This window comes from Ovis canadensis, chromosome 7 (genome assembly GCF_042477335.2).
Source record: "Ovis canadensis isolate MfBH-ARS-UI-01 breed Bighorn chromosome 7, ARS-UI_OviCan_v2, whole genome shotgun sequence".
Taxonomy (NCBI): Eukaryota; Metazoa; Chordata; class Mammalia; order Artiodactyla; family Bovidae; genus Ovis; species Ovis canadensis.
This window is the reverse complement of record NC_091251.1, coordinates 41,312,674-41,339,422: the sequence shown is the minus strand read 5'-3', so window position 1 is coordinate 41,339,422 and position 26,749 is coordinate 41,312,674. Positions and strand designations below refer to the sequence as shown.

The following is a 26,749-nucleotide window of genomic DNA, read 5'->3' as shown; positions in this document are numbered from 1 at the left end:
AATCACTGCAGATGGTGACTGCAGCCATGAAATTAAGACACTTGCTCATTGGAAGGAAAGTCCAACCTAGACAGCATGTTAAAAAGCAGGGATATTACTCAGCCAGCAAAGGTCTGTCTAGTCAAAGCTGTGGTTTTTCCAGTGGTCATGTATGGATGTGAGAATTGGACTGTGAAGAAAGCTGAACCCCAAAGAATTGAGGCTTTTGAACTGTGGTGTTGGAGAAGACTCTTGAGAGTTGCATGGACAACAAGGAGATCCAACCAGTCCATTCTAAAGGAGATCAGTCCTGAATATTCATTGGAAGGACTGATGCTGAAGCTGAAACTCCAATAGTTTGGGTACCTGCTGTGAAAAACTGACTCATTTGAAAAGACCCTGATGCTGGAAAGATTGAAGGCAGGAGGAGAAAGGGACGACAGAGAATGAGACGGTTGGATGGTATCACTGACTTGATGCACATGAGTTTGAGTAAACTCTGGAAGTTGGTGATAGACAGGAAGGCCTGGCATGCTGCAGTCCATGGGGTCACAAACAGTCAAACACTACTGAACGACTGAACTGAACCACTGGTTCAATTTTTTTAAAGTTACTTAATCTGGGAAAACTTCCTTAAATAGAAAAAATTTCCTTAAATAAAAATTTCTTAGAAACTTCTGTCAAACATCAGTGAATCTTTAAAGGTATATCAAGTCAGAAAACATTTTGGGAGTGCTGCCTTTATCTTCTCCTTTGAAAATGGTCTCTAGTAATTGGGGTTTTTGGTAAAAAGAATAATTATTTCTCCCCAGAACTGAGAGGGTGAGTTAAACATATATTTTTTTAATATACTTTTTTCCCCTGAACGTGGATTGTATTTTCAGTAAATTATTCTATTTCAAGGTGGTTTTCTAAATGAAACAATTCATTTATAATTTTCAGAACATGATACAGAGCCACATGCTTATTTATTTTTTTAAACATGTTTTGCTTTATTTTCAGGAGAAAGAAGAAGTAGAGGGAATATCAGTAGGTGCTATACTCTCTGACTATCAGCGTGTTCGAGTAGAAAACGTGTAAGAGAACATTAATTTGTTTTATATTTTTTAAATGTAAATTAAGAATGTGAATTAATGAAAAATAAATAATTGTACCCCAATAATAAATAGATATAGCATTCTACATGTCCCATGGACAGAGGAGCCTGGTGGGCTATAGACCATGGGATCGCAGAGTCAGACACGACTTAGTGACTGAACCACCACCGCCGCCACGTGTCCCATGAAACTAAATGTATTGCCCTAAGTAACAAAAGTTGTAGTTTTACTTTTTTTTCTATCCTTATATCTATGCATGAGAAAACTTATCTACTTACCATAAGGAAAAATTATAATAAAAATTGAAGCAAAAGTTTTTTTGAAGTATTAGTCTCAAATTTCCCTTATTTGAAATAGTATAACTTTTTAATATTTTAACTCATTATCATTTGTAATAAAAATCAGGAGCAAATAGAAAAAGTATAGTAATATTTTAAAGGAAACATATATTAAGAAATATCTTCTTTGGTCCTTCAAACTCAGTTCTTAGAGAAGAATATTCATGAGGTTGAAATACTTCTATAAAAACCCATTCAACTTTAAAGGAATCATTAGATTGTTACTCCTCCCATCTCCCCCGCCTCCCATGTGAGATAGTAATGCATATTTTGAAAAAATTTTCCTTGTGTTCTATCTGCCTGTATTTGAGAACAGCTGACTTATAGATGGAGAAGGATTGCATATCCCTTAGCCAAATGTTAAAAATAATATTATTCTCATCTAGTTTTAAGTCATATTCTCTGAGAATATTTTGTGTAAAAATCTTTGCTTTTGAATAAATTCAAACATACGTGATTTAATGGGTAGCCAAACTGTAGGTAGGACTGACATCTATTCATGAAAGCTTTAAGGAGACAATAAAAATGTGTTCCTGTTGGGAAGCCGCTTTATATCTACATGAGAGAGGGGCCCATTGGCTACTCAAAAGTGGAGGCAGACTGTTTCTCAAAATGCAGTCTCAGGTACACTTCAAAAAATAGTTTAACCATATTATATACAATAAAGCACATCTGTTCATTCCTGGGTTTCAGCACCAAAAAAAAAAAAAAAGCACATCTGCAGTATTTTTTTTAATCTTCCCTGGTGGCTCAAATGGTAAAGCGTCTGCCTACAATTTGGGAGACACAGGTTTGATCCCTGGGTTGGGAAGATCCTCTGGAAAAGGAAATGGCAACCCACTCAAGTACTCTTGCCTGGAAAATCCCATGGACAGAGGAGCGTGGTAGGCTACAGTCCATGGGGTCACAAAGAGTCGGACACAACTGAGTGACTTAACTTTCTTTATTGGGAGCCATGGGTCTACAAACTCAGTTTTGAATTAGCCACTCTCCAATTTGCAATTTCTTCATTATATTTTTGAGATATAATGAATTGAATAGATGTCACACGCTCAAATACAGTAGTGATTTAGAGGAAACTTATTTCAGCCATGATATTTTACACTGGTAAAGAATTTAAATAGGTAAAGAAATACGTTGTTGTTTAGTCGCTAGTGAAGTGACGTCGCGCAGTCATGTCTGACTTTGTGTGACCCCACGGATTGTAGCCTGCTAGGCTCCTCATGTCCAGCTGTTTTGCATCCCCATGAGCTGTAGCTCACCAGTCTCCTCCATCCATGGGATTCTCCAGGGAAGAATACTGGAGTGGGTTGCCCTTACCTTCTCCAGGGCGTCTTCCCCACCCGGGGATCAAACCTGAATCTCCTGCATTGTCAGGCAGATTCTTTACCACTGCACCACCAGGGAAGACTCCAAAGAAATATGACTTACTTAAGTCTAAAGATACTCAAAAGATCAGGGATGCCAAAGAAACAACCAAGAATTTTCCAGTAAGGCCAGGAAAGGATAAAATTTTCTTCAAAAACAACCAACCAAAAAATGTTTACCTCAAAAATGTGGAGAGAAAAATTTGGTTAGTAGACATTAAATATTGGTGATAGGACAGCAAAAACTGTAATGCTTGTGTTACGTGGGTAGTTACAGTTTTGTTATTTTGTTTATTAACTGCCTCAGCATTGTCTCAACATTGATTTAGATGCTCAGGACATTTTACAAAAGAAAATTATATAAAACAGTCTCAACATTAAGGAAGATCTTGATTTCTTTGAAAGTCAAGGTATATGTGCAAGAAAAAAAAGTGGTATTAATATTTCTTAAGACCATGTATGAGTAAATGACCAAATATATGGTACATTTAATAAGTATTGGAATTTTCTGCAAGACAGAGTGTTCCATGTATGCTGGAGTAGTCATCCAGGAAGCCTTACTGACACTAGGGATGGTGGAGCTTAGAGCTATATTTTTTACTTGAAATTTGAGCTCAGCCACTTACACTTTGACTTGAGTGAATCACTTGTCTCTACTGTTTATTGAATACCTATTTTATCCAAGCATTTTACAACATTTTTATCTATATTACTTTTAATTGATTAAGTTAATCTATATTAATTTTAATTAATTAATCCTCCCTGATATCTAACTAAAGGCATGAGGCAAGTGAGGAAGGTAGGGAACATGGCAAGTATGTTAGACAAGAGTGAGCAGGCAGGGTGGGGGGCAGGTTGGAGTGTAGTGGGAGGTGAGGTATGAGAGCCAACTGGGGTGGGATCCCTGAAGAGCTTATTTACTAGGAGTGACAAGGGAGGGTTTATAGCAGAGGAATCCCATGATCCATTTATGTTTTAAAAGGATCACACCGACTATTATATTGAAAATTATTTTAAAAGGGCTAGAATGGAAACTTCTCTGGCAGTCCAGTGGTTAAGACTCTGCTGTAAAGTAATTAGCCTCCAATTAAAATAAATAAATTTATATTAAAAAATAAAAATTCTCTGCCAAGTAGAGTGAAAAAAAAAAAAAAAAAACACACGGACTCTGCTTCCACTGTATGCCGAAAGATAGTGGCCTCCGACCAGCATGTTACCAGTGGTACTGGTGAGGAGTGATTGTATTCTGCATTGTGGTAGATTAGATGTAGAATGTGAAGAAAAGAGGAATAAAAGGTGACTTCACTTTCTAATATTGGAATTTTCTCAAGAACTTTGGAAAGAAACATTTTTGTCCCTATATATGAACTAGAAAACTAAAGCTTAGCTCTGACTTGTTAAAGTCATGCAGCTAGTGAGTTTAGGAGGAGGTTTCAAACTCAGATTTGTCTGGACTCCAAAATCCGAATTCTTCTAGCACCATAATGTAAAATTTGTAGTACAATACTTGCAGCATATTAAGTGCTCAGTGTATGCACTTTTTGTTATTACTGTTTTCTTTCTTTTCACTCAGACATGAATTCTTTTTTTTTTTTTTGCTGTCATTACAGTTATGCTTATTCTTGATTCTTTTTGCTTGTTTTTATTAAAGTATCTTTTCACCTTTTTTTCTCTTTTATTTTGAAGTATACTTGATTTACAATATTATGTTATTTTCAGGTATATAGCAAAGTATAACAAAGTGTATAGCAAAGTATGTATAGCAAAGTTTCAGTATATAGCAAAGTCGTATATTTTTTCCAGATTATTTTCCATTATAGGTTATTATAAAATACTGAATATAGTTCCAGTTCCCTGTACTACACAGTAAACCCTTGTTGTTTGTCTATTTTATATATATAATAGATAATTTTTATCTGTTAACTCTCATACTTCTAATTTATCTCTACCCACTCAGAGTCAAATTCTTTAAAAAGTTTCAAAGTCAGATAAGAGTAGTTCATATAACCATAGATATTATAAATTTAATCAGTATATGATTATTTATTAAGATATGATTATCTCATTAGGATATAAATTTATCCTAATTAATATGATTGTTTTATTAGGATAAATTTATTTGCCTATTTTGCATAGCTTTGCAATTTTGACTCCTAAGGAAGTTCTAAAAACAAGAATAATCATCTGTTAGCATTTGGAAGCTTTTTTGCTAGATTTCTAAACTTAGAGTCTTACTAAAATTAATATTTCTAATCTGCCTGGAGATTTCATTTTTATCTGTTTAGGCGTAGCTTGTGGATATTAAACATGTTTATGTTATATACATAAACTTCATTATGCAAAACATGCTTTTTAAAGTATTTTATATGCTAAAATCCTTGAGAGAAACAGTATGTTTAAAATCAAAGTAATTGCAATGGATCTAAATATAGAACATTAAGATGTTATGTGGTTTTTTAAAATTATTTTATAGGTGTAAAAGGCTTAATCTCCAGCCTTTAGCTTACCTTTGGCAGAGAAACCAGGAAGATTTGCTCCAAGAGATGATATCATCTAACATTCAAGCAATCATCATCAAAGTAGCAGCTCTAGGTATGTAGCCAGACTTTCAAGGGAGCTGTCTGTTACCACTCAGATAATCTGAGTTCACTAATAAACAGTTACAACTGACAAGGAAGATTGATTTAGAATATAAAAACGTGGAGTTATAAGCTAAAGGAATTGAGTAAGGGTAAGTTTTAGAATGGGCTTTTGATTACTTACCAAAGTGATTAATAGTGAGTCTTTTTTCTTTTTTGGCTTTCTTTTTTGTCCCTAAATATATAACTGCCTCTAAACTGGCATTATATTGTAGTCCTTCAATTTAAGTTCCTTTTATAAGATACGGAATTCAGATTCATAGGGAACAAAAAGTATAGATTGATTATTTTTTTAAGCTTTTTAAAATCTATATTTGGCACAACACATGATATTTTTATCTTTTTTTTAACACACCTTGAATAATGCTAAGTATCAATAGAATGATTGACTCTCTGGTATCAGAAATATGCTGGGTAGTGGATTTTTGTTAGGGACAATGAGAAATTCACGTTTGAGATAGTGTCATTTGATCGGTTAGCATAGACACAACAGGCAGGTGGTAATCTGATTCAAATATGGATATTACATATGAACACATTCAATTTGTTGTTTTGAGTTTTTATAATTATATTCATTTTCAAGGAACCATGGGGTTTGAGCCCAATTCATTTATTTCATGAGCCTATTACAGTAAATGCCCTGGAGCCTCAGGGTTCTCAAAGCCTAAATCATGTACCTCATTTGATAGTGTATACCTTGCTGATCTCTGAAATAACAAGGTCTCAAGCTATGGAAGATGTTGCAAATAAATTCACATTTTAAACAGTGTTAAAAGGAAGATTCCATAGTATTTCTTCTTGGTAAACACCAAGCTACTCTCTTCTTATAGAAATCAAGGTGTTATCTTTAGTGGAAAGCCTTATTTAGAGAACATGCAGTTGATCTCCTTAGCTGTTAAAAAGAAAAAAATGAGGTGGTTTTGTGTTCTTATTTTTGAGAAAATGCTGCTCAGTAACTCTTTTGATTGAAATTCTCACTACAGATATATTTGCCTTGAGTTTCCCTATGAATGTGCACAGAGTATGCTCTCACTTTCTTTGTTGCTCACTGGCAGATTTTCTAAGATTGCATAGTTCCATATTGAAGTTCATGTGACACTTCGCTGGACAGTACATATTCTGCCCCTAATACTGCTAGAAAATGGAATAGATTATAACCCTGAGAGAACCTGACCTGTTAGAAAAACAGAGCTATAGACTATGACCTTACTGTGACTGATATTACTTTTCATTTGTGTGTATGTGTGTGTGCCTCATTGTAAAGGTTGGAGATGGTGATTAACGGTATTAAACTTTTGGGTAAAATATAAAAGCAAGTTGATTTGTCCCTGACATTCCAATGACAAAAGTATAGATCTGATTTTAACATTTATAGCACATAGTTTCTATTGATTGCCTATAGGTGCACAGAGACAAAAATTATTCTCAAGAACACTATTAAAGAAAGATTTGCTGAGTGGCACAGTCCTTCTAAAGATACAGATATGAATGACTCAATGTAGGTGTTCAGGCTTACTCCCCCCCACCCCCACCCCCGCCCCAACACACACACACTTTAATTTTAAGAAAAAATTTTAAGCAAAAGAATGGGACAGTAGGACCTTTCCAGGTGGAGAAGGTGTCAGCAAAGTTCTGTGGCCCTAAAATTATGGAATAGTCTTATATGAGGGTTGGCTCTATATGGATGTATAGAAACATATTTCCAATAATTGTGTTACATAACTTAAGTGTCTTACAGGTGTGAGTGAACTCATGAAATTTTCATATTAATGAATTAGTATTTATTGACGTTTCTGGTTTTTAGACTTATTTAAACACTATTTCCATATTGGATTTCAGAACAGTCCTGCCATTTAGAAATATTTATTTTTAATTGTATAAGTATTACATGAAAACATTCTTGCAATACATGGTAAATTTTCACGTTACAGAAAAATTTGTTGTATATTCTATCAACTCTTCTCTTGCCAATCATTCCCTTTCCCAGAGATAACACTGGAGTGATGCTGATTATCTTTTTTCGGTATGTGTATATATAATATTGGGACTTCCCTGGTGGCTCAAATGGTAAGGAATGTGCCTACAATGTGGGAGACCCAGTTCGATCGCTGGGACAGGGAGATCCCCTGGAGAAAGGAACGGCAACCCACTCCAATACTCTTGCTTGGAGAGTTCTATGGACAGAGGAGCCTGGCAGGCTATAGTCTATAGGGTTGCAAAGAGTCAGACACAACTGAGCGACTAACATACACACACGTATATGGAGCATATTCTGTATGATTCAACCATATAAAATTCAAGAATAGAAAAAAATGCATCTACAGTGTTAAGAATCTGGAAAACTGTTATCTCCAAGAGGGCAAGTATTGACTAGGGAGATACTGGCAATGATCTAAATCTGGATTTGAGTTTTGATTACATAAATATGTCTATTTTTTAAAAATTCACTAAGTTGAACACAGATCCATTGGCGTAAATGATGATATGTGAGTAGGTCATGAAAACCTTACTCTTGGGAAGTGAAGAAACTATTCAGGGGGAAGTAACAGATCTTCCAACTTAGTTACCTTGCATAGGGCCACATAGTTAAAAAAAAAAAACTTCCAAGCCATCCAAAAGAAAGGAGGCATAAAGGAGGGAAATGAAAAGATAGGAGAAAAGATACACATCTCCGAATATACAAAATTAACAGAGATGTATCTGGAGAACCCCCACCCCACATTTTGAAATTAACCAACATACTTCTATTAACCTACTAATCAAAGAAGAAAGTATTTGAGAGTTGTGAGATACAAGTAAGCTCATATTATATTATTCCATTTATGTGACATTTTAAAAATAGAAAATTATAGACACATGGTAAGTAACTGGATGCCAGATGCTGGGAGTTGGAGAAAGGACTGACTGCAGAGTGGGAAAATGACAGCATCCAACTTTTCTCATTAACTTTTTTAGAGTGGTGGAAATATTCTGTGTAATTATGTTGATGCTTGCATGCCTGTATATATTTCCTGAAATTTAAAATTGGCGTATTTTATTTAAAGCCAATTTTAAAAATGAAAACAAACATGGCAGTGAATAAAATTTCCCAAAGCCAAGAACTGGAATATTAGCTGGCAAGTAGACTATATTGGACCTTTACCAAAAGCCCCAAGAGGCTGCAAATGAGTGTTAACTGGGATGATACCTGTTTAACCCTGAGCCGGATTTAACTTAGGCAATATTGGGAAGTATGGTTAAAGTTTGGAGCAGCCAGTTCCCCATCCTTTGGCCCACTTCAGTATAATCTGACCATTGTATACATTTTACTGCTATAAATACACAGAAATGGACAAGAAATGTCTCACAGGTATGCTACATTTGTTAACATCCGTAGAGCAGCATATAATTGAAGACTGAAACGGGAAATTGATGCACTAGTTAATTAAAATGGCCAGAAAAGAAAAAGGGATTTAATGATTAGCTTAATTAAATTATTTTATGCCAACATTGACTATGGTAGCAAGCAATGCCAAGATTCTACTGGGAATGCGTCTGGGATTGGAAGGTAAGAATGAGGTGATGGGGAATGATTTAAGTATACAACTATCTATTTTTCCCATTTTACAAGTTTTTTTGTTTGTTTGGTTTTGCCTGATCTCTTGGTCCCAGGCCTGAGCTTAAAGTTACATGCACCAAAAGAAAATGTTATCAATGCAGAAAACGCAATATTAATACTACTAAATTTGACATTGCGTATCCTTAAAGACTCTTGGGAATATGTCACAGCTTTACCCACGGAGGTAAATTAAGGCCTATGTCTAAACACAGGGCCATGTGTCTTGTGATTCTTTATCTGTCAAAATCTGTAATATCAACCTTGGAGTGAGTCCAAGGAGAAGTGTTAACTAGGCTGCTGTTCTTACGGCCCTTGTGGTTTTATAATACATATACTGAGCCAGAAAGGCCAATCATAGGGGAAAGGGTATGGGTCAAAACAGGTTGTAAATGGAAATGAAGGGTATCAGAGGAGATGGGAAAGCACTTATAAGTAGATTACAATTCTAGCAGAGTACAGTCATGTGACCTGCCAGCCCCTCTGAGCTAGAGAATAACACACTTAAGGCATCCCTCTCAGATCTAATACTGTCTACTTATGTTGAGAGGAAACTCTGGACCTCTTTCCTACAGAGAATGGAAGTTGCTGATATATGAGCTCTATCTGAAGATTTTACCTGGGCAGTCTGAAGCAACAGAATGACAAAGTTCCAGTTGATGGTTCAGTATAGTGGTAGTTTATTTACTATAGTTACACTCAGTTAATGATTTATTGTCTATAGTTACCATTCCAATCATTTTTCTGATGATAATTACTAATAAATTATGTAGGTGAAAAATTCCAAACAGTAGAGCTTTTTCATTCTTTGTGGGCATAAAACAGAACAGTATGTTGCTAAGACACCTACCTAGGTGTAATGGAAAACAGATTTTTACCACCTGTCATAGCTTGATCTTAGAGAAGGAAACATCAACCCACTCCAATATTCTTGCCTGGAGAATTCCATAGACAGAGATGCCTGGCGGGCCACAGTCCACGGGAGTCACAAAGAGTCAGACATGACTGAGACCCGAATACTATAGCCTGATCTAGTCCTTCAAATACAGAATATGTGCATGTAATGGACTTCATTTAAATCACTGCAGAATCACCACAGTGTCAACCCCCAAATCACTGCATATGGGACTGCAGCCATGAAATTAAAAGATGCTTGCTCCTTGGAAGAAAAGCTATAACAAATCTAGGCAGCATATTGAAAAGCAGAGACACTACTTTGCCAACAAAGGTCCATCTAGTCAAAGCTATGGTTTTTCCAGGATTCATATATGGATGTGAGAGTTGAACCATAAAGAAAGCTGAGACCGGAAGAATTGATGCTTTTGAACTATGGCATTGAAAAAGACTCTTTAGAGTCCTAGGACTGCAAGGAGATCCAACCAGTCCATCCTAAAGGAAATCAGTCCTGAATATTCAATGGAGAGACTGAGGCTGAAGCTAAAGCTCCAGTACTTTGGCCATCTGATGGGAAGAACTGACTCATTGGAAAAGACCCTAAAGCTGGGAAAGATTGAAGGCAGGAGGAAAAGGGGACGATAGAGGATGTGATGGTTGGATGGCATCACTGACTCAATGGACATGAGTCTGAGCAATCTCCAGGAGTTGGTGATGGACAGGAATGCCTGGCATGCTGCAGTCCATGGGGGTCACAAACATTGGACACGAATGAGTGACTGAACCGGACTGAATGGACTTCATTTAAGGAAATTGGAACACCGCTCTTGAGGGAGATGGACTTACTAGAGATACAATGAATTGATATTACTGATAACACTTCTCTGGAGTTATATGAAGTACATTTATGGAAAATCTGTGATGGCCAGGCAGAGCTGTGTTTGGCATAATATGCTAATTGATAATCTCATGAGATTCACATTTTGTGTACAAGCCATTTTTCTAAACTATACAAATGTCACTAAAGTACCATGGTAATAACACACATTGTGGCTTGATTACTATTTCCTCTACTGTGCTAGATGTTCTGTGTGGATTTTTGATCCTGACTTTTCGGTTCTATATCAGACCAAAATACGTAATATTCCTGAAAGCTTATCATGATGAAAAGAACTTGCTAGTCCAATTATAGACACTAGAGGGAGCTCTTTTCCAGGAGACTGACTACATCTAGAAATGGCCCTGGAGGGACAACAGAGCTCTAAATAACTGAACTAATAGAGTGTTTACTTTCATGGAACATTGTGTCAATCAACAGTATTGGAAGAAGGCCTAAATACTTACCCAGAGGAGACTATGGAATATTCTAATCATTATGGAAGTTGCTATGTTTAAAGATCAACAATCAGGAGTATCAGAAACCAAGCTAAAGATGCCAGTTAGCATACTACCGTTAGCATAGATTATGGTAGGACGTCACTGAACATGTGACCTTTATGCTTGTTTTCTAATGGACCAAGTACCACAGATATAAGTGAGATCTGTCTTTTCATGGTGCATTGGTGGAGTTTGGACAGATAAAGGAATAACAACACTATGTTGACCTGAAGAGAGCGTATTGCACAATGACATCTGGGAACCAATGGCTGTTAAAACCTATACTGTGATATCTGGGATACAGGTAAATCCTCAAACCAGATGGAATCCACAGTTTAATTGGACAGTAATATCTCTGGTCACACCACCCTGGTCACAGTAAAAGTGAATGTACGCAAAAGAAAGTTGATTTTGATGGGCAAGATATGAAGAATGGTGCTATAATTCTAATTGACTCTGTATGCCCTCCTGAGCGAGAGCATAATCAGTATGACAGTGAAGGACATGGAGAGTTGTTCTGATGGTCCTTGACCTCTGCTTGATTTGCTGAGTTGTTTGTTTACTTCTGTTCTTTAAGTTATCAGTAAAGATAGGTGCTGGATAAGGTCTCAGATTTGTTTGAATCTGACTTAACAATCCAGTCTTTTGGTTTAATTCAATTTCTCATTCATTTTGTACCATATTATATAAGTAGGGTTGTAGAGAAAATGCGTTTATGCTTCTGCACAATTAGGGCTTTCTGAGCAAATTTTACAGCAACTTGGGACCTCAGTTAAAAGCAAGCATTAGAATTTAATGTATGATGGAATAGACAGAGAGGACTCCAGAGAGACTTACTTCTCAGGAGGTCTGTGTTTACATTTCAAGGGTGGAGGGATGAGACCTGGACCTTGGAGACATCTGGGTTGTAAAACTGGAGACACTAGTTTTATTCCTCCCCAGAGAGATTTTTTTTTACATTACAAAATGAAGACACAAGTCTTTGCTTTTACTTTTCCAAAGAATCTCTCAGAAGGAGAGGGGAAACAACTGTCCCCTTTTTCCTAAGTAAATATGCAGTTTTATACCTTACCTACAGAGGATGCAACTGCTTAAAATATTGAATCTCATTCTCATCTTGCTTCTGGGTAAAGAGCTGGCACCAAGAAGAACCAGAATGATATTATCTACTTATTGTGTGTATGAGTATCATCTGTTCTGCTTCCAAGAAACTCACGTTGACTTTCAGCATGTTAATAAATACGGATATTAAAATTTTAGCAATGTGTGAAACAGTTTCAGAATCACAATGCTAATACCCCCACCATCACTGTAATTGTCGAAAACAGTTAAAAATAATTTTTTATGTGCTCTCCTGAATTTCACTTATCTCTTAAAAGTTCTATATCTGTTTTGTCTGAGCATGTAACTATTATATATTGTACACTATTTATAACAATTTTACAGAAATATAATTAATATGCCATGCAGTTCACCCATTTAAAGTGTACAGTTATTAGTATAGTCACAGTATATTCCCATCTTTATGTCTTTATATATTTGCTATTCTGCACATTTCCTATGAATGGAGTCCTACAGTATGTTGTCTTTCATGACTGGCTTCTTTCATCTGAAATAGTGTTTTCAAGGTTTATGTATATTATAGCCTGGATAAGTATTTGATGCTTTTTTATTGCCATGTAACACTCCATAATGAATTGTCCCTTTCTTTATTGCTTGATTCAGTTTGCTTATACTCTGTTTAGGAATTTTGCATGCATGTTGAAAAGAAAGATATAATCTTCTTTCCTAGTAATGACATATACGGGTAATAAGGTTACCCTGGCCTCATAAAATTTAGAACTGTTTCCTCTTTTTCTGTTGTCTGAGAGATTCTCAGTAAGATTGGTGAGTCAATAAGTAATGTCTTAATTTTTCTTCTTATCCATTTTCATTTTATCCATTTGATGTTAACTATTTCTCATGATATTTTTAAAAAATTTCTATCTTTTGCTCTGTGGGATGTTTTAATGTTTCATGTTGTTCTAAGAGGGATTCATTAGCTTTAGTTACAATTAGCTTTAATCTTTTCATAATCATTTTCAGCTTATAATTTTTAAAGTATTAATACAAAAAATGCAATAAAAACTTTCCAGTCCTTCCTAATAAATATAAGGAATTTAAGGGACTGGCCCATAGGCAGGCCAGAAACAGTCCTATTTGGGATTCTTATATCCCAATGATACAAAGGATTGACCTTGATTCAAAATGGCTTGCTGTATTTTCTTCAGTAATATGTTTACCATGATGGGCCTTATATGTTCTATTTTATAAGCTGAAAATAAAGATGAATAGAGAAAAAGTTTTATTAGAATATAGCATGTTCATTTGTTTACATATTGTCTGTGGATGCTTTCTTGTTACAATGTAAGAGTTGAGTAATTGCAAAAGAGACTGTATGGCCTACAAAACCCAAAATGTTTACTGTTTGGCTTGTAGAAAATGTTCACCAATTCCAGTCTAGAGAGACCTGATAGGATTTCACTCTATTTAGACAATTTTATTGGTAACTAGGTATCTTTGAGGGGATTTGAGACTCAGAATCCTGCCTAGAAAGCATTCTCCTGGGAGAATGCTACTGATTCTTTGTGTTGAAAAGTTATCTTCATTCAATTCTAATTTAAAGTAACTTGAATCCTTTGCCTGTATGTGTTTGATATACATCCTTTACTTTTTCCAGCAACATTTCTCCCCCAGTTTCTACTCCTTGAAGTTTGAACACACATATTATTGTTACTATATGTATATAGTTATTATAAACACACACACAGGGGCTTTTCTGGTGGCTCAGACAGTAAAGAATCTGCCTGCAATGTATATATACGTTGTTGTTGTCCAGTCACAAAGCTGTGTCTGACTCTTTGTGACCCCATCAACTACAGCACGCCAGGCTTCCCTGTCCTTTACTATCTCCCAGAGGAGTTTGCTCAAACTCATGTCCATTGAGTCAGTGATGCCATCTAACTATCTCATCCTCTGTCACCCCCCTTCTCTTGCCCTCAGTGTTTTCTAGAATCAACATTTGCTTTTCATGATCTGATTGATAGAACTTCTTTGACACAATTAAATTTCTCACTGGGTTTAGGTTCTTGACACCAGTTATTTTATGTTACAACTTCCCTTCTCTTAACTGTTTTTTTTTCTTAATTTGTTCTGGTGAAATACGTCTTCAATATCTATTCAGGAATTGTATGTATTTCAAAAAATTTTTTGCTTGAACTCAGGTTGTCTTTCTTTTGCTTTAACATATGAAAGTCAACACATGTTTATGGATAATTTGAATTTTCTCCTTTTGTAAGTAACTTGCTTGCTTGCTTGTTTGTTTTTCATATATTTCCTCTACCGTTTTATTTTCCTGTTATGCAAAAAGAGAGACTTAGATGTTGTATAATTGTGCTGCAACATAAATCCAATCCACCTCTCTATCTCCACCTCTAAAAATCACTGGAAGTTTTCCATGCAGCAGATGGATTATAGGCAAGACAATTAAGCCTGTGGTTTTCAGTGGAGCTAGGAGATGTGTGTTTTTTTTTTTTTTTTGACAGGTTCAGAAAAGTCAGTGTCTAAATTGTGGTTAAATCTTGGGACTTTTTGACTGCCTGCATTATACTTTTAATCTCACATTTTTATCTGCTTTGTTAAAGATATTTCAGGTATTTCAGATGAGATATAGTTATGATTTGGGATACTAGAATAGCATCAATTAGAATAGTATCAATAGTATCAGTTAGAATAGTATCAACTAGAATAACAATTTCAAAATAACAATGTTTTTAAGTGACTCAAATGGTTTAATTTGAAAGGTAATAGATGATTTCATAATTGACTTACACCAGTTTTTCTGGAAGAAAATGTTTGTATTAAGCAATTAAAAACATAATTATAATGATTATTGCACAAAGCCCATCTTTATAAGGTCTTAAAGAGCAAATGCTATACTACAAATAGTTTTAGATAGTGATTAGATTGAAAATGACTGATTTTATTTCATTTTATTTTGGGGGTACTGGATAGAGAAAGATTTATAAGAATAAATTTGTCACCTGCCTTAGGCAGGAGTAATTAGATGTAAGCAAATTTAATGGAGTCTATGTGCTCTGGGGCCATTCAGCTGTGCTTCAATAATTGCAACTTTTTTTTTTCAACATTTTTTTTAGCATATTGGTGGCAAAAATGTTAAAGTATAGGTTGTCCATTTATCTTTTAGGTAAATAACTTTATGTACTTTATAAGCAAAGAAGCAATGAATGTATTAACAAGTAGTAGACTACAGTCAGAAATGAATGTTGCTGATGGTATGCAGTTATTCTAGTTCCCTAATTCAGTAGCATTAACATGACTTAAGACTACTTCCATCCTTTGTTGTCCTTCATTCTGTTTACTGTCACTAAAAAAATTCAAGGTTTACTTAAACAATATATATTTGAACAAGTAAATATTATATTTTGATACTTCCCTTTTTAATTCAGTCTTTACAAATTAAAAAAGTTTAATGTTTTTCCAAGACACAGATCCACAATAACAAATTATTTTTTCCTCTTTTTTCCCCACAAAGTGTAGGTTTATCTCTTCTGTACAAAATCTCCTGGAATCTAGCTCCTGCTAATCACTATTCTGATTTTGCCACTCCTCACTCATAAACACTACACACCAATGCTCAGTTAAAATAGCATTACTAAAATATTATTCATATCAGGGGTAGGTTTTTTCTCATTACAGAAATCCTTACAATATTGAATTCCATTGATATTTAAAATGTCATTTAACTTACAGTTTTTCAAAGACATATTTTGTATAAAGAACCAGAGTATGAGTATGAATATGTAAGAATGTATGTCTGTAAGTAAAGATAAAACAAATGACTTAATAATTAATTCATGTTTAATTAAACAATCCTCATAGGAAGTTGATAATACGTTAGTATCAACATGTAGGAAGGCCCATGTTGATATATCACATCATTCTTTCTCTATCCTGGTCTTTCATTCTTTTAAACAATTATTTGAATGAGCACTTGCGCGGTATACTATTAAATTTGTGACACTGAGGTTCTTGGGATCACTAATACTTTGAATGATAGAATCAGAATACTGACTCGCAGAATTGGCTGGAACTAGAGACTAACTCTGACCAGGTGAAATGTAATGGAGGTAAATATACAGAGTTCTGATTTTTAATCCCTAAAACCAACTTCAAAACATAGAATGGGTGCGATATTGCTTAACACTAGGACTTGAGAGAAAAATCTTTGAGGTTTTGATTTTACACTTACATGTGTACATTGCAGGTGCAAAGTAGGTGCTGAAGCAGCTAAGGAAATATGAGGGGGTTGCATTAACAAACAGGATAAATGTTTGTATCTTCAGACTAGGCAAAATGTATTCCTTTGAGGGGGGGAGCCCTGAAAATAAAACCAGTGATGGATTAGCAGCAGATATCTCTAGAAAGTGTTAAAAATGAAAAAATTAAAAATTTTGTTTTATGTTTCTTGTATTTCCTTTAAGGAATGGAAATTGCTTTTTTAAACCAGAGGAAAGATTGGAGTCAGATGGAACACAGAAACACCTATAATTCAGTGAGTGGCGAGTGACCAGAACATTGAAGGGACAAGAAATGGTGCCGTAGGAGGACCATTTAGTTTAATTCAGTCAGTCACTCAGTCGTTTCCAACTCTTTGCAACCCCATGGTCTGCAGCATGCCAGCCTTCCCCATCCATCACCAACTCCTGGAGCTTTCTCAAACTCACGTCCATTGAGTCAGTGATGCCATCCAACCATCTCATCCTCTGTCATTCCCTTCTCCTCCAGCCTTCAATCTTTTCCAGCATCAGGGTCTTTTCAAATGAGTCAGTTCTTCCCATCAGGTGGCCAAAGTATTGGAGTTTCAGCTTCAGTGTCAGTCCTTCCAATGAATATTCAGGACTGATTTCCTTTAGGATGGACTGATTGGACCTCCTTGTAGTCCAAGGGACTCTCAAGAGTCTTCTCCAACACCACAGTTCAAAAGCATCAATTATTCAGCACTCAACTTTCTTTATAATCCAACTCTTGCATCCATATATGACTACTGGAAAGACCATAGCTTTGACTACATGGACCTTTGTTGATAAAGTAATGTCCCTGCTTTTTAATATGCTGTCTAGGTTGGTCATAGCTTTTCTTCCAAGGAACAAGTGTCTTTTAATTTCATGGCTGCAGTCACCATCTGCAGTGATTTTGGAGCCCCCCAAAATAAACTCTCACTGTTTCCATTGTTTCCCCATCTATTTGCCATGAAGTGATGGGACCGGATACCATGATCTTAGTTTTCTGAATGTTGGATTTTAAGCCAGCTTCTTCACTCTCCTCTTTCACTTTCATCAAGAGGCTCTTTAGTTCCTCTTTGGTTTCTGCCATAAGGGTGGTCTCATCTGCATATCTGAGGTTATTGTTATTTCTCCCAGCAACCTTGATTCCAGCTTGAACTTTATGCAGCCTGGCATTTCACATGATGTACTCTGCATATAAGTTAAATAAGCAGGGTGTCAATATACAGCCTTAATGTACTCCTTTCCCAACTTGGAACCATTCTGTCCCATGTACAGTTCTAACTGTTGCTTCTTGACCTGCATACAGATTTCTCAGGAGACAGCTAAGATAGTCTGTTATTCTCATCTCTTGAAGAATTTTCCACAGCTTGTTGTGATCCACACAGTCAAAGGCTTTGGCATCGTCAATAAAGCAGAAATAGATGTTTTTCTGGGACTCTTTTGCTTTTGTGAGGACTATTTAAAGGAGCCATATATTTAGGCTGAAGTGAAGGCAGCAGGTTACTGGGCCAAGGAGAATGGCATTTTTTATAGCAATCCATAGTATTTGAGGGCTTCCCTGGTGGCTCAGATCGTAAAGCATCTGTCTGCAATGCTGGAGACCCAGGTTTGATCCCTGGGTCAGGAAGATCCCCTGGAGAAGAAAATAGCAACCCACTCCAGTACTCTTGCCTGGAAAATCCCATGAACAGAGGAGCCTAGTAGGCTACAGTCCATGGGGTCGCAAAGAGTTGGACACAACTGAACGACTTTACTTATACTATTTGCAAGTCTGCTGATACTTTCTGTGGCTTCAGAGAACAATTCTAAGAGAAAGTGGAAGCTGTATAGTGAAGCAAATCTTGGTTTGGTATCAGAACTTTTTGACATTTGGAGCTCTCAAATAGTGGCATTAGGAGGTTGCCATAGGCCCTTGTGTGACTTTCTTCAAGCTTCTAATGCATGCCCTTGCTCTTTCTTATGTAAACCTGTCCCCTCATGCAGAAACAGCAGTAATCTGAGGTTGTAGAACTGAGCTGACTAAGGTTGCTTCAGGGAGGAAATTCCATCCTTCCCCAAAGACTTACAGCTCTATTCCTGAAGGGTAGAAGTTTGCCCCCATTAGGTAACTTTAGAACAATATGCCACTTGCTCTGAGGGCAGTTCTATAGCGAGAATTTTGGAAATGGATTGATTAAAGGTGAATATGTATTCTACTGAAATAAGCATATATAGTGTGCAAAGATGGCCACTGTGAAGGTGACAGCCCCCCTTTAAATACATAAAAATCAGTCTCATTATGACTTCTTAGTTTTCATTACAATCTGAAGCTTATGGTTTTCAGATTCCACTCATTAGGTAAAAATTTTGTTACCTGCTTATTTTACCCTTGCCTGTTGTTCTCTTACTATATGTTTGTTTGTTTTTCTTGATTTGGAAGGACATTTCCCTATGGGCTTCCCTGGTAGCTCAACTGGTAAAGAATCTGCCTGCAGTGCAGGAGACCCTAGTTTGATTCCTGAGTCTAGAAGATCCCCTGGAGAAGGGATAGTCTATCCACTCCAGTATTCTTGGGCTTCCCTGGTGGCTCAGATGGTAAAGAATCCAACTGCTATGCAGGAGACCTGGGTTTGATCCCTAGGTCAGGAAGATCCCCTGGAGGAGGGCATGGCAAGGCACTCAAGTAGTCTTGCCTAGATAATCCCATGGACAGAGAAGCCTGGTGGGCTGCAGTCCATAGGATCGCAGAGTCAGACACAACTAAGCATCTAGGCATGTGCACATGTCCTTCACTACTGTTACTCCACATCTTGTCTATAGTGAAATTATTACTTGTTTTTCAAACCAAACGTGATCTATATGTGCCTGGAAGAGGTAACACAGTGTTAGGGAAGAAAAGAGAAATTGTCCCTGAAACTTTGTTTTCATTATTTAGCAAGTTTTACAATTAATGACTGAAGTTTCTCTTGTGGCCTCTCTTCCCAAAGACTGTGCTTATTTATTTTTCCCAGTAGTCTCATGTGACCTTGTTAAAAGCTTCATGTAATTCCCAAATAAATTACATTTACTGGTTTACTTCTATCTAGTATTTTATTGACATTTCCAGATAAGTTTAATAGGATGGAGAGAAACAGTGTTCTCTTTATAGACTCAGTGGGTGATTTGACCTTAGCAGGTTAACCTTATCCTGGTTGAAGGAAGCTATTCTTAATTAGACTCTATCAGTTTCTCCATTATCACCAAGAGAGACACTGGTCTGTACTTCTATAAATTGTAATTTGATTGTTTTTATTTCTTACAGAAAAACTACCATATTAGAAAAATAGCAGTATTTGAAAACAGTTGTGATTTTCCAAATACATTGCATATTCTCATCTGTAGTGGGGCCATTTCACACTTTATTTCCTTCAGAAACTCTCAGTTGAATACCATCTGGCTGTGGTGATTTATTACTGTGGAATTTCTCAAGTTGCTCTATTATTTCTTCCTAGGAGATTGCTCTCTGCTACTACCCCACTGATTTTCTCAGAAAGTGCCCTTGGAATAGTCGTTTCCCCACTATGCTGTGCAGCAAAGGTCAATGTCAAATAAAACTGAATTTCTCTGCTGCTTCTTATCCTCTTACTTGTCCTTATTGCAAGTCCTCACTGATGGGGAGAAACTCAGCAGTTAGTCCAGCCACTCATGTTGGCTGCTTCATCTTCATGTTGTCATTTTTTTGTCCTTTTAATTTTCAAATTCTTTTTTCCCCCAACAATATATTTTTGGTATTTAACTCAGAACAAAAAACATAAATGTGAAAAAAATATTCTAAATACTTTCAATGTATTCATAAGTGACTCTATGAAATTATTTCCAGGTTTTTAAAAACTATCCGTAGATTTCCCTTTGACCTTTCAAATAATGGGCACACTATATATCTCTTATTGTTACTGTCCTTTTATGTCTTCCAAGCAGCCTGGATAATTTTTAACTCTATTACTTTCCTCTCAGAAAGCTGCTAACCATTCCTTCTCTTCAAGTTTTGAACATATTCATTTTAAAGTTTCACTCATTAGGTTAACATTAAGAGATTCCCATACTAATTAGAAAATAAGCTGTAATTGTGCAAATGTCCCAATTGCTGAATTTTTCTTCTGCACATACTCACCTACAGTAATTTCCTCTATGATGCATTAATCTGCTTTTTCTTCTATAACTGCCCAAATAAGCCAAGATAAGGCATATTAATTATTGCTTCTACACATTGCACTCTGCTGTCATTTATCTGGATAATAATGGACATAATTAAAATCATTCACAAGCAATAGTCTTCCTAGAAAATAATGCTGAACAGTGAAGGTTAAAAGCAGATTCCATTTTTCTTTCATATTCTGTGGTTAGCCTAACATTTTTTACACCTGAACTTTGTTCAAATAATTATTTTGTTTAAAAAAGGTTACTTAATGTGCATTCAAGCTTAGTTAATTGCTACTAGAAATATATTTTTACCTTTACACAAAGTACTTTAGCATAGAATTTCTAGCTCAAGTATTGAAACATCAGAAGTTGAAACTCTTAATATCTCCCAAATGTGTTATCAGTCATGTAAAATCCGGGAGTTGGTGATGGACAGGGAGGCCTGGCATGCTGCAGTCCATGGGGTCGCAAAGAGTTGGACACGACTGAGCCACTGAACTGAACTGAACTGAACTGAACTGCATGATCTAGTGGTTTTCCCTGCTTTCAACTTAAGTCTGAATTTGGCAATAAGGAGTTCATGATCTGAGCCACAGTCAGCTCCCGGTCTTGTTTTTGCTGACTGTATATAGCTTCTCCATCTTTGGCTGTAAAGAATATAATCAGTCTGAAATTGGTGTGGACAATATGGTGATGTCCATGTGTAGAATCTTCTCTTGTGTTGTTGGAAGAGAGTATTTGCTATGACCAGTGAATTCTCTTGGCAAAATTCTGTTAGTCTTTGCCCTGCTTCATTTTGTACTCTAAGACAAACTTGCTTGTTACTCCAGATATCTCTTGAATTCCTACTTTTGCATTCCAGTCCCCTATGGTGAAAAGGACGTCTTTTTTGAGTGTTAGTTCTAGCAGGTCTTGTACATCATCATAAAACCATTCAACTTCAGCTTCTTCTGCATTAGTGTTGGGGCATAGACTTGGATTACTGTGATATTGAATGGTTTGCCTTGGAAACGAACAGAGATCATTCTGTCATTTTAGAGATTGTACCCAAGTACTACATTTTGGACTCTTTTGTTGACTGTGAGGGCTACTCCATTTCTTCTAAGGGATTCTTGCCCACAGTAGTAGATATAATGGTCATCTGAATTAAATTTGGCCATTCCAGTCCATTTTAGTTTACTAATTCCAGTAATATTGATGTTCACTCTTTTCATCTCCTGTTTGACCACTTCTAATTTCCCTTGGCTCATGGACATAACATTCCAGGTTCCTATGCAATATGGTTCTTTATAGCATCAGACTTTACTTTCGTCACTAGTCACATCCACAACTGGGAGCTGTTTTCGCTTTGACTTTGTCTTTTCATTCTTTCTGGAGTTATTTTTCCACTCTTCTTGAGTAGCATATTGGGCACCTACCGACCTGAGGAGTTCATCTTTCAGTGTCATATCTTTTTGCCTGTATACAATTCTTGGGTTCTGAAGGCAAGAATACTGAAGTGGTTGGCCATTCCCTTCTCCAGTGGATCACGTTTTGTTAGAACTCTCCACCATGACCTATCTGTCTTGGGTGGCGCTGCGCAGCATGGCTCATAGTTTCATCGAGTTAGACAAGACTGATCCATGTGATCTGTTTGATTAGTTTTTTGTGATTGTGGTTTTCATTCTGTCTGCCCTCTTATGGATAAGGATAAGAGGCTTGTGGAAGCTTCCTGATGGGAGAGGTTGACTGTGGGGGAATCTGGGTCTCATTTTGATGAGTGGGGCCAGCAAATCTTTAATCCAGTTTTCAACCGATGGGCGGGGCAGTGTTCCCTCCCTGTTGTTTGTCCTAACTATGGTAGGGGTAATGGTGGCAATGGTAATGGTGACCTCTTTCAAAAGAACTTGTGCCTGCACTGTTGTGTTCAGTGCTCCTGACCCCATCTCAGGCCTGTGTTGACCCATGCCTCTGCCTGAGGCTCCTGGACACTCACAGGCAAGTCTGGCTCAGTCTCTTGTGGGGACACTATTCCTTTTTCCTGTATCCTGGTGCGCACAAGGTTTTTTTTGTGCCCTCCAAGAATATGTTTCCCCAGTTCTATGGAAGTTCTGTAATCAAATTCCACTGGCCTCCAAAGTCAAATTTCCTGAGGGTTCTCAGTCCCTTTGTCAGATCCCCAGGTTGGGAAATCTGTTGTGGGTCCTAGAACTTTCTTAACAGTGTGAGAATTTCTTTGGTGTAATTGTTCTGCAGTTTGTGGGTCATCTGCTTGGCGGCTCTATGGTGGGGCTAATGGCAACCTCCTCCAAGAAAGAGGGCTTATGCCACACACTACATGTCCCAGGTCTGCTGCACCCAGAGCCCCTGTCCCTGTGGCAGGCCACTGCTGACCCGTGCCTCTGCAGGAGTCACTCAAACACTCAAAGTCAGGTCTGGCTCAGTCTCTGTGGAATATCCGGGTCCTGGTGCACATGAGGTTTTGTTTGAACCATCTGAGCATCTCTGGCAGGTTGTGCTGGGGCCTCTCCTTTGTCTTTGGATGCGGGTTTGTTTTATTTTATTTTATTTTTTTTTTGGTGGGATCCAACATTTTCCTGTCGATGGCTGTTCAGTAGCAGGTTGCAGTTTTGGAGTTCTCTCAGGAGAAGATGAGAGCACGTCCTTCTACTCCGCCATGTTGTGTGTATCCTGCAAATGTGTTGTAAATACCATTTTAAATTGAAAGAAAAGAAAATCAAGGCTTAAATATCAGATTTTGAGTATATGCAACAGAATGGTTCCTTAAGGTTCAAATACAAATACTGCTAGTCCTCATCTCTGAATAGAGTGCTTTTTGCTCAGTCTGTAAAGGGAAGTAGCAGATTACAACAGCAGAGGAGTGCTGGCTTAGGCAGCACATATATAACAGCAGGGGAAATAAATGCTGATTTTGTTCATTTTATAGCTGAAAAGCCAATCTTTTCTTCACCAGGTAGGGCACGCTGGTCTAAAAATGTTACTCATATGACTGTTTGGTTCTGGTATGGATATAGTCTTTGAAGTTTTGAATACATTAAGATTCTCTTTATCCCAAGCTTCTCTGTATGTATATGTATACATGTGTGTGTATAGCCTTCCAAGAAGTATGTACTGTATTAAAATTCTAGAACCTGTCTTTCTGTCTTCAACTCTACAATTCCCTTTATTCTTTAAAATATACAAAACATAATATTCATAAATAAATCTTATTTTAATGTGTATTATTATAAAACTTGTCCCTCCGTAGTAACCTTTATGACTGTCAGTCAGTTTACACTAGAACAACTTTCGTGTTAATATGTAACAATTAACTGAAAATTCCTCCTGGAAAGATAAGTCTTTGAGTCTGCTTCTGTTTGTCTGTTTAGTAGTAAGACTATTTAATAACTGTATTGCCTAAGCAGATATTTGTGTATAGGAATATTTTAATATCATTCTATATCTGCAGTGGTTGGAAAGTGAAACTTTTCCATCTCAGATGTGGGCCCAACGTTTATGTATTAAAACTGCTTGGAACAAGAATATGTTATAATGTTTGTTGGGCTTTGGCCTCTGACAGATTTTCTTTCAGAAGGGTACTATTGTATTGGTTGATATCTCAAACATATGTAGATAAATATTTAGAAACGTTTATGGATCAGAGACTATAAATTTACATAAAAACCAGGTGAGATTTGCATTTCACAGTATAAGATCTAAGGTATGAACAATAATCAGGGTTCTCTGGAGTCACCTGTACTCTCTTTGTAGCGAGTTATTCTTTCACTGGAAATGTCTTAGGACAGATTTTCTTCTGGATTTGATTCCAACTTCACTCAAGCAAACAAATTTAGTTCAAATTTTGGGCAATTTTAGGGCTGATATTTTCCTCTTCCTTTATTCTGTGATCTTTTAAGTGGAGTTTGGAATGGAGAGGACATGTATTAGTCAGGATTCTCCAGAGAAACAAAACCAGCATGATATAAAAATAGGTGTATTATGAGGTGCTGGCTCACATAATTATGGAGACTGTGAAGTCCCATAGTCTACTGTCTGTAAATTGAAGATCCAGGAAAGCCAGTAGTATAACTCAGTTCAGGTTCAAAGGCTTCAGAACTGGAGGAGCCAATAATGTATATTCCAGTCTGAAAGCAGGAGAAGAGGAGATGAATGTCCCAGTTCAAGCAGTGAGGCAATAAAAAAGGGGTCAATTCCTCTTTCCTCTGCCCCTTACTCTATTTAGGCCTTCAACAGGTTGAGTATTGCTCACCCATGTTAGAGAGGGCAATTTACTGAGACCACTGATTCAAATGCCAGTGTTATCCACAGACGCACTGAGAAAAAATGTTTCATCTGGGCACCCTATGGTCAACTCAGGTTAACATGTAAAATTAACCATCACAGGAAGAAAAGGAAAGAATTGAATGCCAGTGCTCATATAACCATCTTGCCCAGAAGTACAAATAAAAGATTTTAAAGTGAAAATGATCAGATAAAATCTGTATTTTGAACAGTTCTCTGACTGGTGTGGCCATCAAAGTTTGATATTCCTCCAAGCTCTTAACTATATTTTATCTTCTCACTTTACAAATTCTCCTTGAGTGATTTCATCTCATGGCATCTGTTTCTGTATTAGTATCCTCAGCCCAGACTTCTGTCTAGGCTCTCACCCCATTTTCCTAATTGATAATTAAATACCTCATCTTGGTTGATTCCCTGAAACCTCAAGCTCATGTCTAAAACTGAATTTCCCCTTTATCTTACTTCCCAAATGGTCTTGTGTTCTGTTTGGCGACACCATGTTTTACTTTGACAAGTAAGAAACCTGTGAATTATCTTTGCCTTTTCTTTTACGTGTGTGTGTGTGTGTGTGTGTGTGTTATTGAGTAAAGTGCAATTGTTTAAAATTTTAATTGGAGGCTAATTACTTTACAATATTGTAGTGGTTTTTGCCGTACATTGACATGAATCAACCATGGATGTACATGTGTTCCCCATGCCGAACCCCCCTCCTTACCTCCCTCTCCATCCCATCCCTCAGGGTCATCCCAGTGCACCAGATCTGAGCACCCTGTCTCATGCATCAAACCTGGACTGGTGATCTGTTTCTCATATGATAATATACATGTTTCAATGCTATTCTGTCAAATCATCCCACCCTCACCTTCTCCCACAGAATCCAAAAGACTGTTCTGTACATTTGTGTCTCTTTTGCTGTCTTGGATATACAGTCATTGTTACCATCTTTTTAAATTCCATGTATATGCGTTAGTATACTATATTGGTGTTTTTCTTTCTGACTTACTTCGTTCTGTATAATAGGCTGTAGTTTCATCCACCTCATTAGAACTGATTCAAATGTATTCTTTTTAACAGCTGACTAATATTCCATTGTGTATATATACCACAGCTTTCTTATCCATTCGTCTGCTGATGGATGTCTAGGTTGTTTCCATGTCCTGGCTATTGTAAACAGTGCTGCAATGAACATTGGGGTACACGTGTCTCTTTCAATTCTGGTTTCCTCAGTGTGTATGCCCAGCAGTGGGATTGCTGGGTCGTATGACAGTTCTATTTCCAGTTTTTTAAGGAATCTCCACACTGTTCTCCATAGTGGCTGTACTAGTTTGCATTCCTACCAAGTGTAAGAGGGTTCCCTTTTCTCCACACCCTCTCCAGCATTTATTGTTTGTAGACTTTTTGATAGCAGCCATTGTGACCTGCATGAGATGGTACCTCATTGTGGTTTTGATTTGCATTTCTCTGATAATGAGTGATGTTGAGCATCTTTTCATGTGTTTGTTAGCCATCTGTATGTCTTCTTTGGAGAAATGTCTCTATAGTTCTTTGGCCCATTTTTTTATTGGGTCACTTATTTTTCTGGAAATGAGCTTCAGGAGTTGCTTGTATATTTTTGAGATTAATTCTTTGTCAGTTGCTTCATTTGCTATTATTTTCTCCCATTCCGAAGGCTGTCT

General features: G+C 36.8%; 1 protein-coding gene across 1 annotated transcript in view; it reads left to right on the top strand.

The window, feature by feature from the left end:
* The window catches only part of DPH6 (diphthamine biosynthesis 6), a 192,772-nt gene that overhangs the window by 106,748 nt on the left and 59,275 nt on the right, over positions 1–26,749 (top strand). Inside the window, exons 4-5 of the mRNA XM_069595985.1 lie at positions 982–1,055; positions 5,255–5,373. Of these exons, the coding sequence (XP_069452086.1) occupies positions 982–1,055; positions 5,255–5,373 (193 nt within the window). The remainder of the gene's footprint in view (positions 1–981; positions 1,056–5,254; positions 5,374–26,749) is intronic.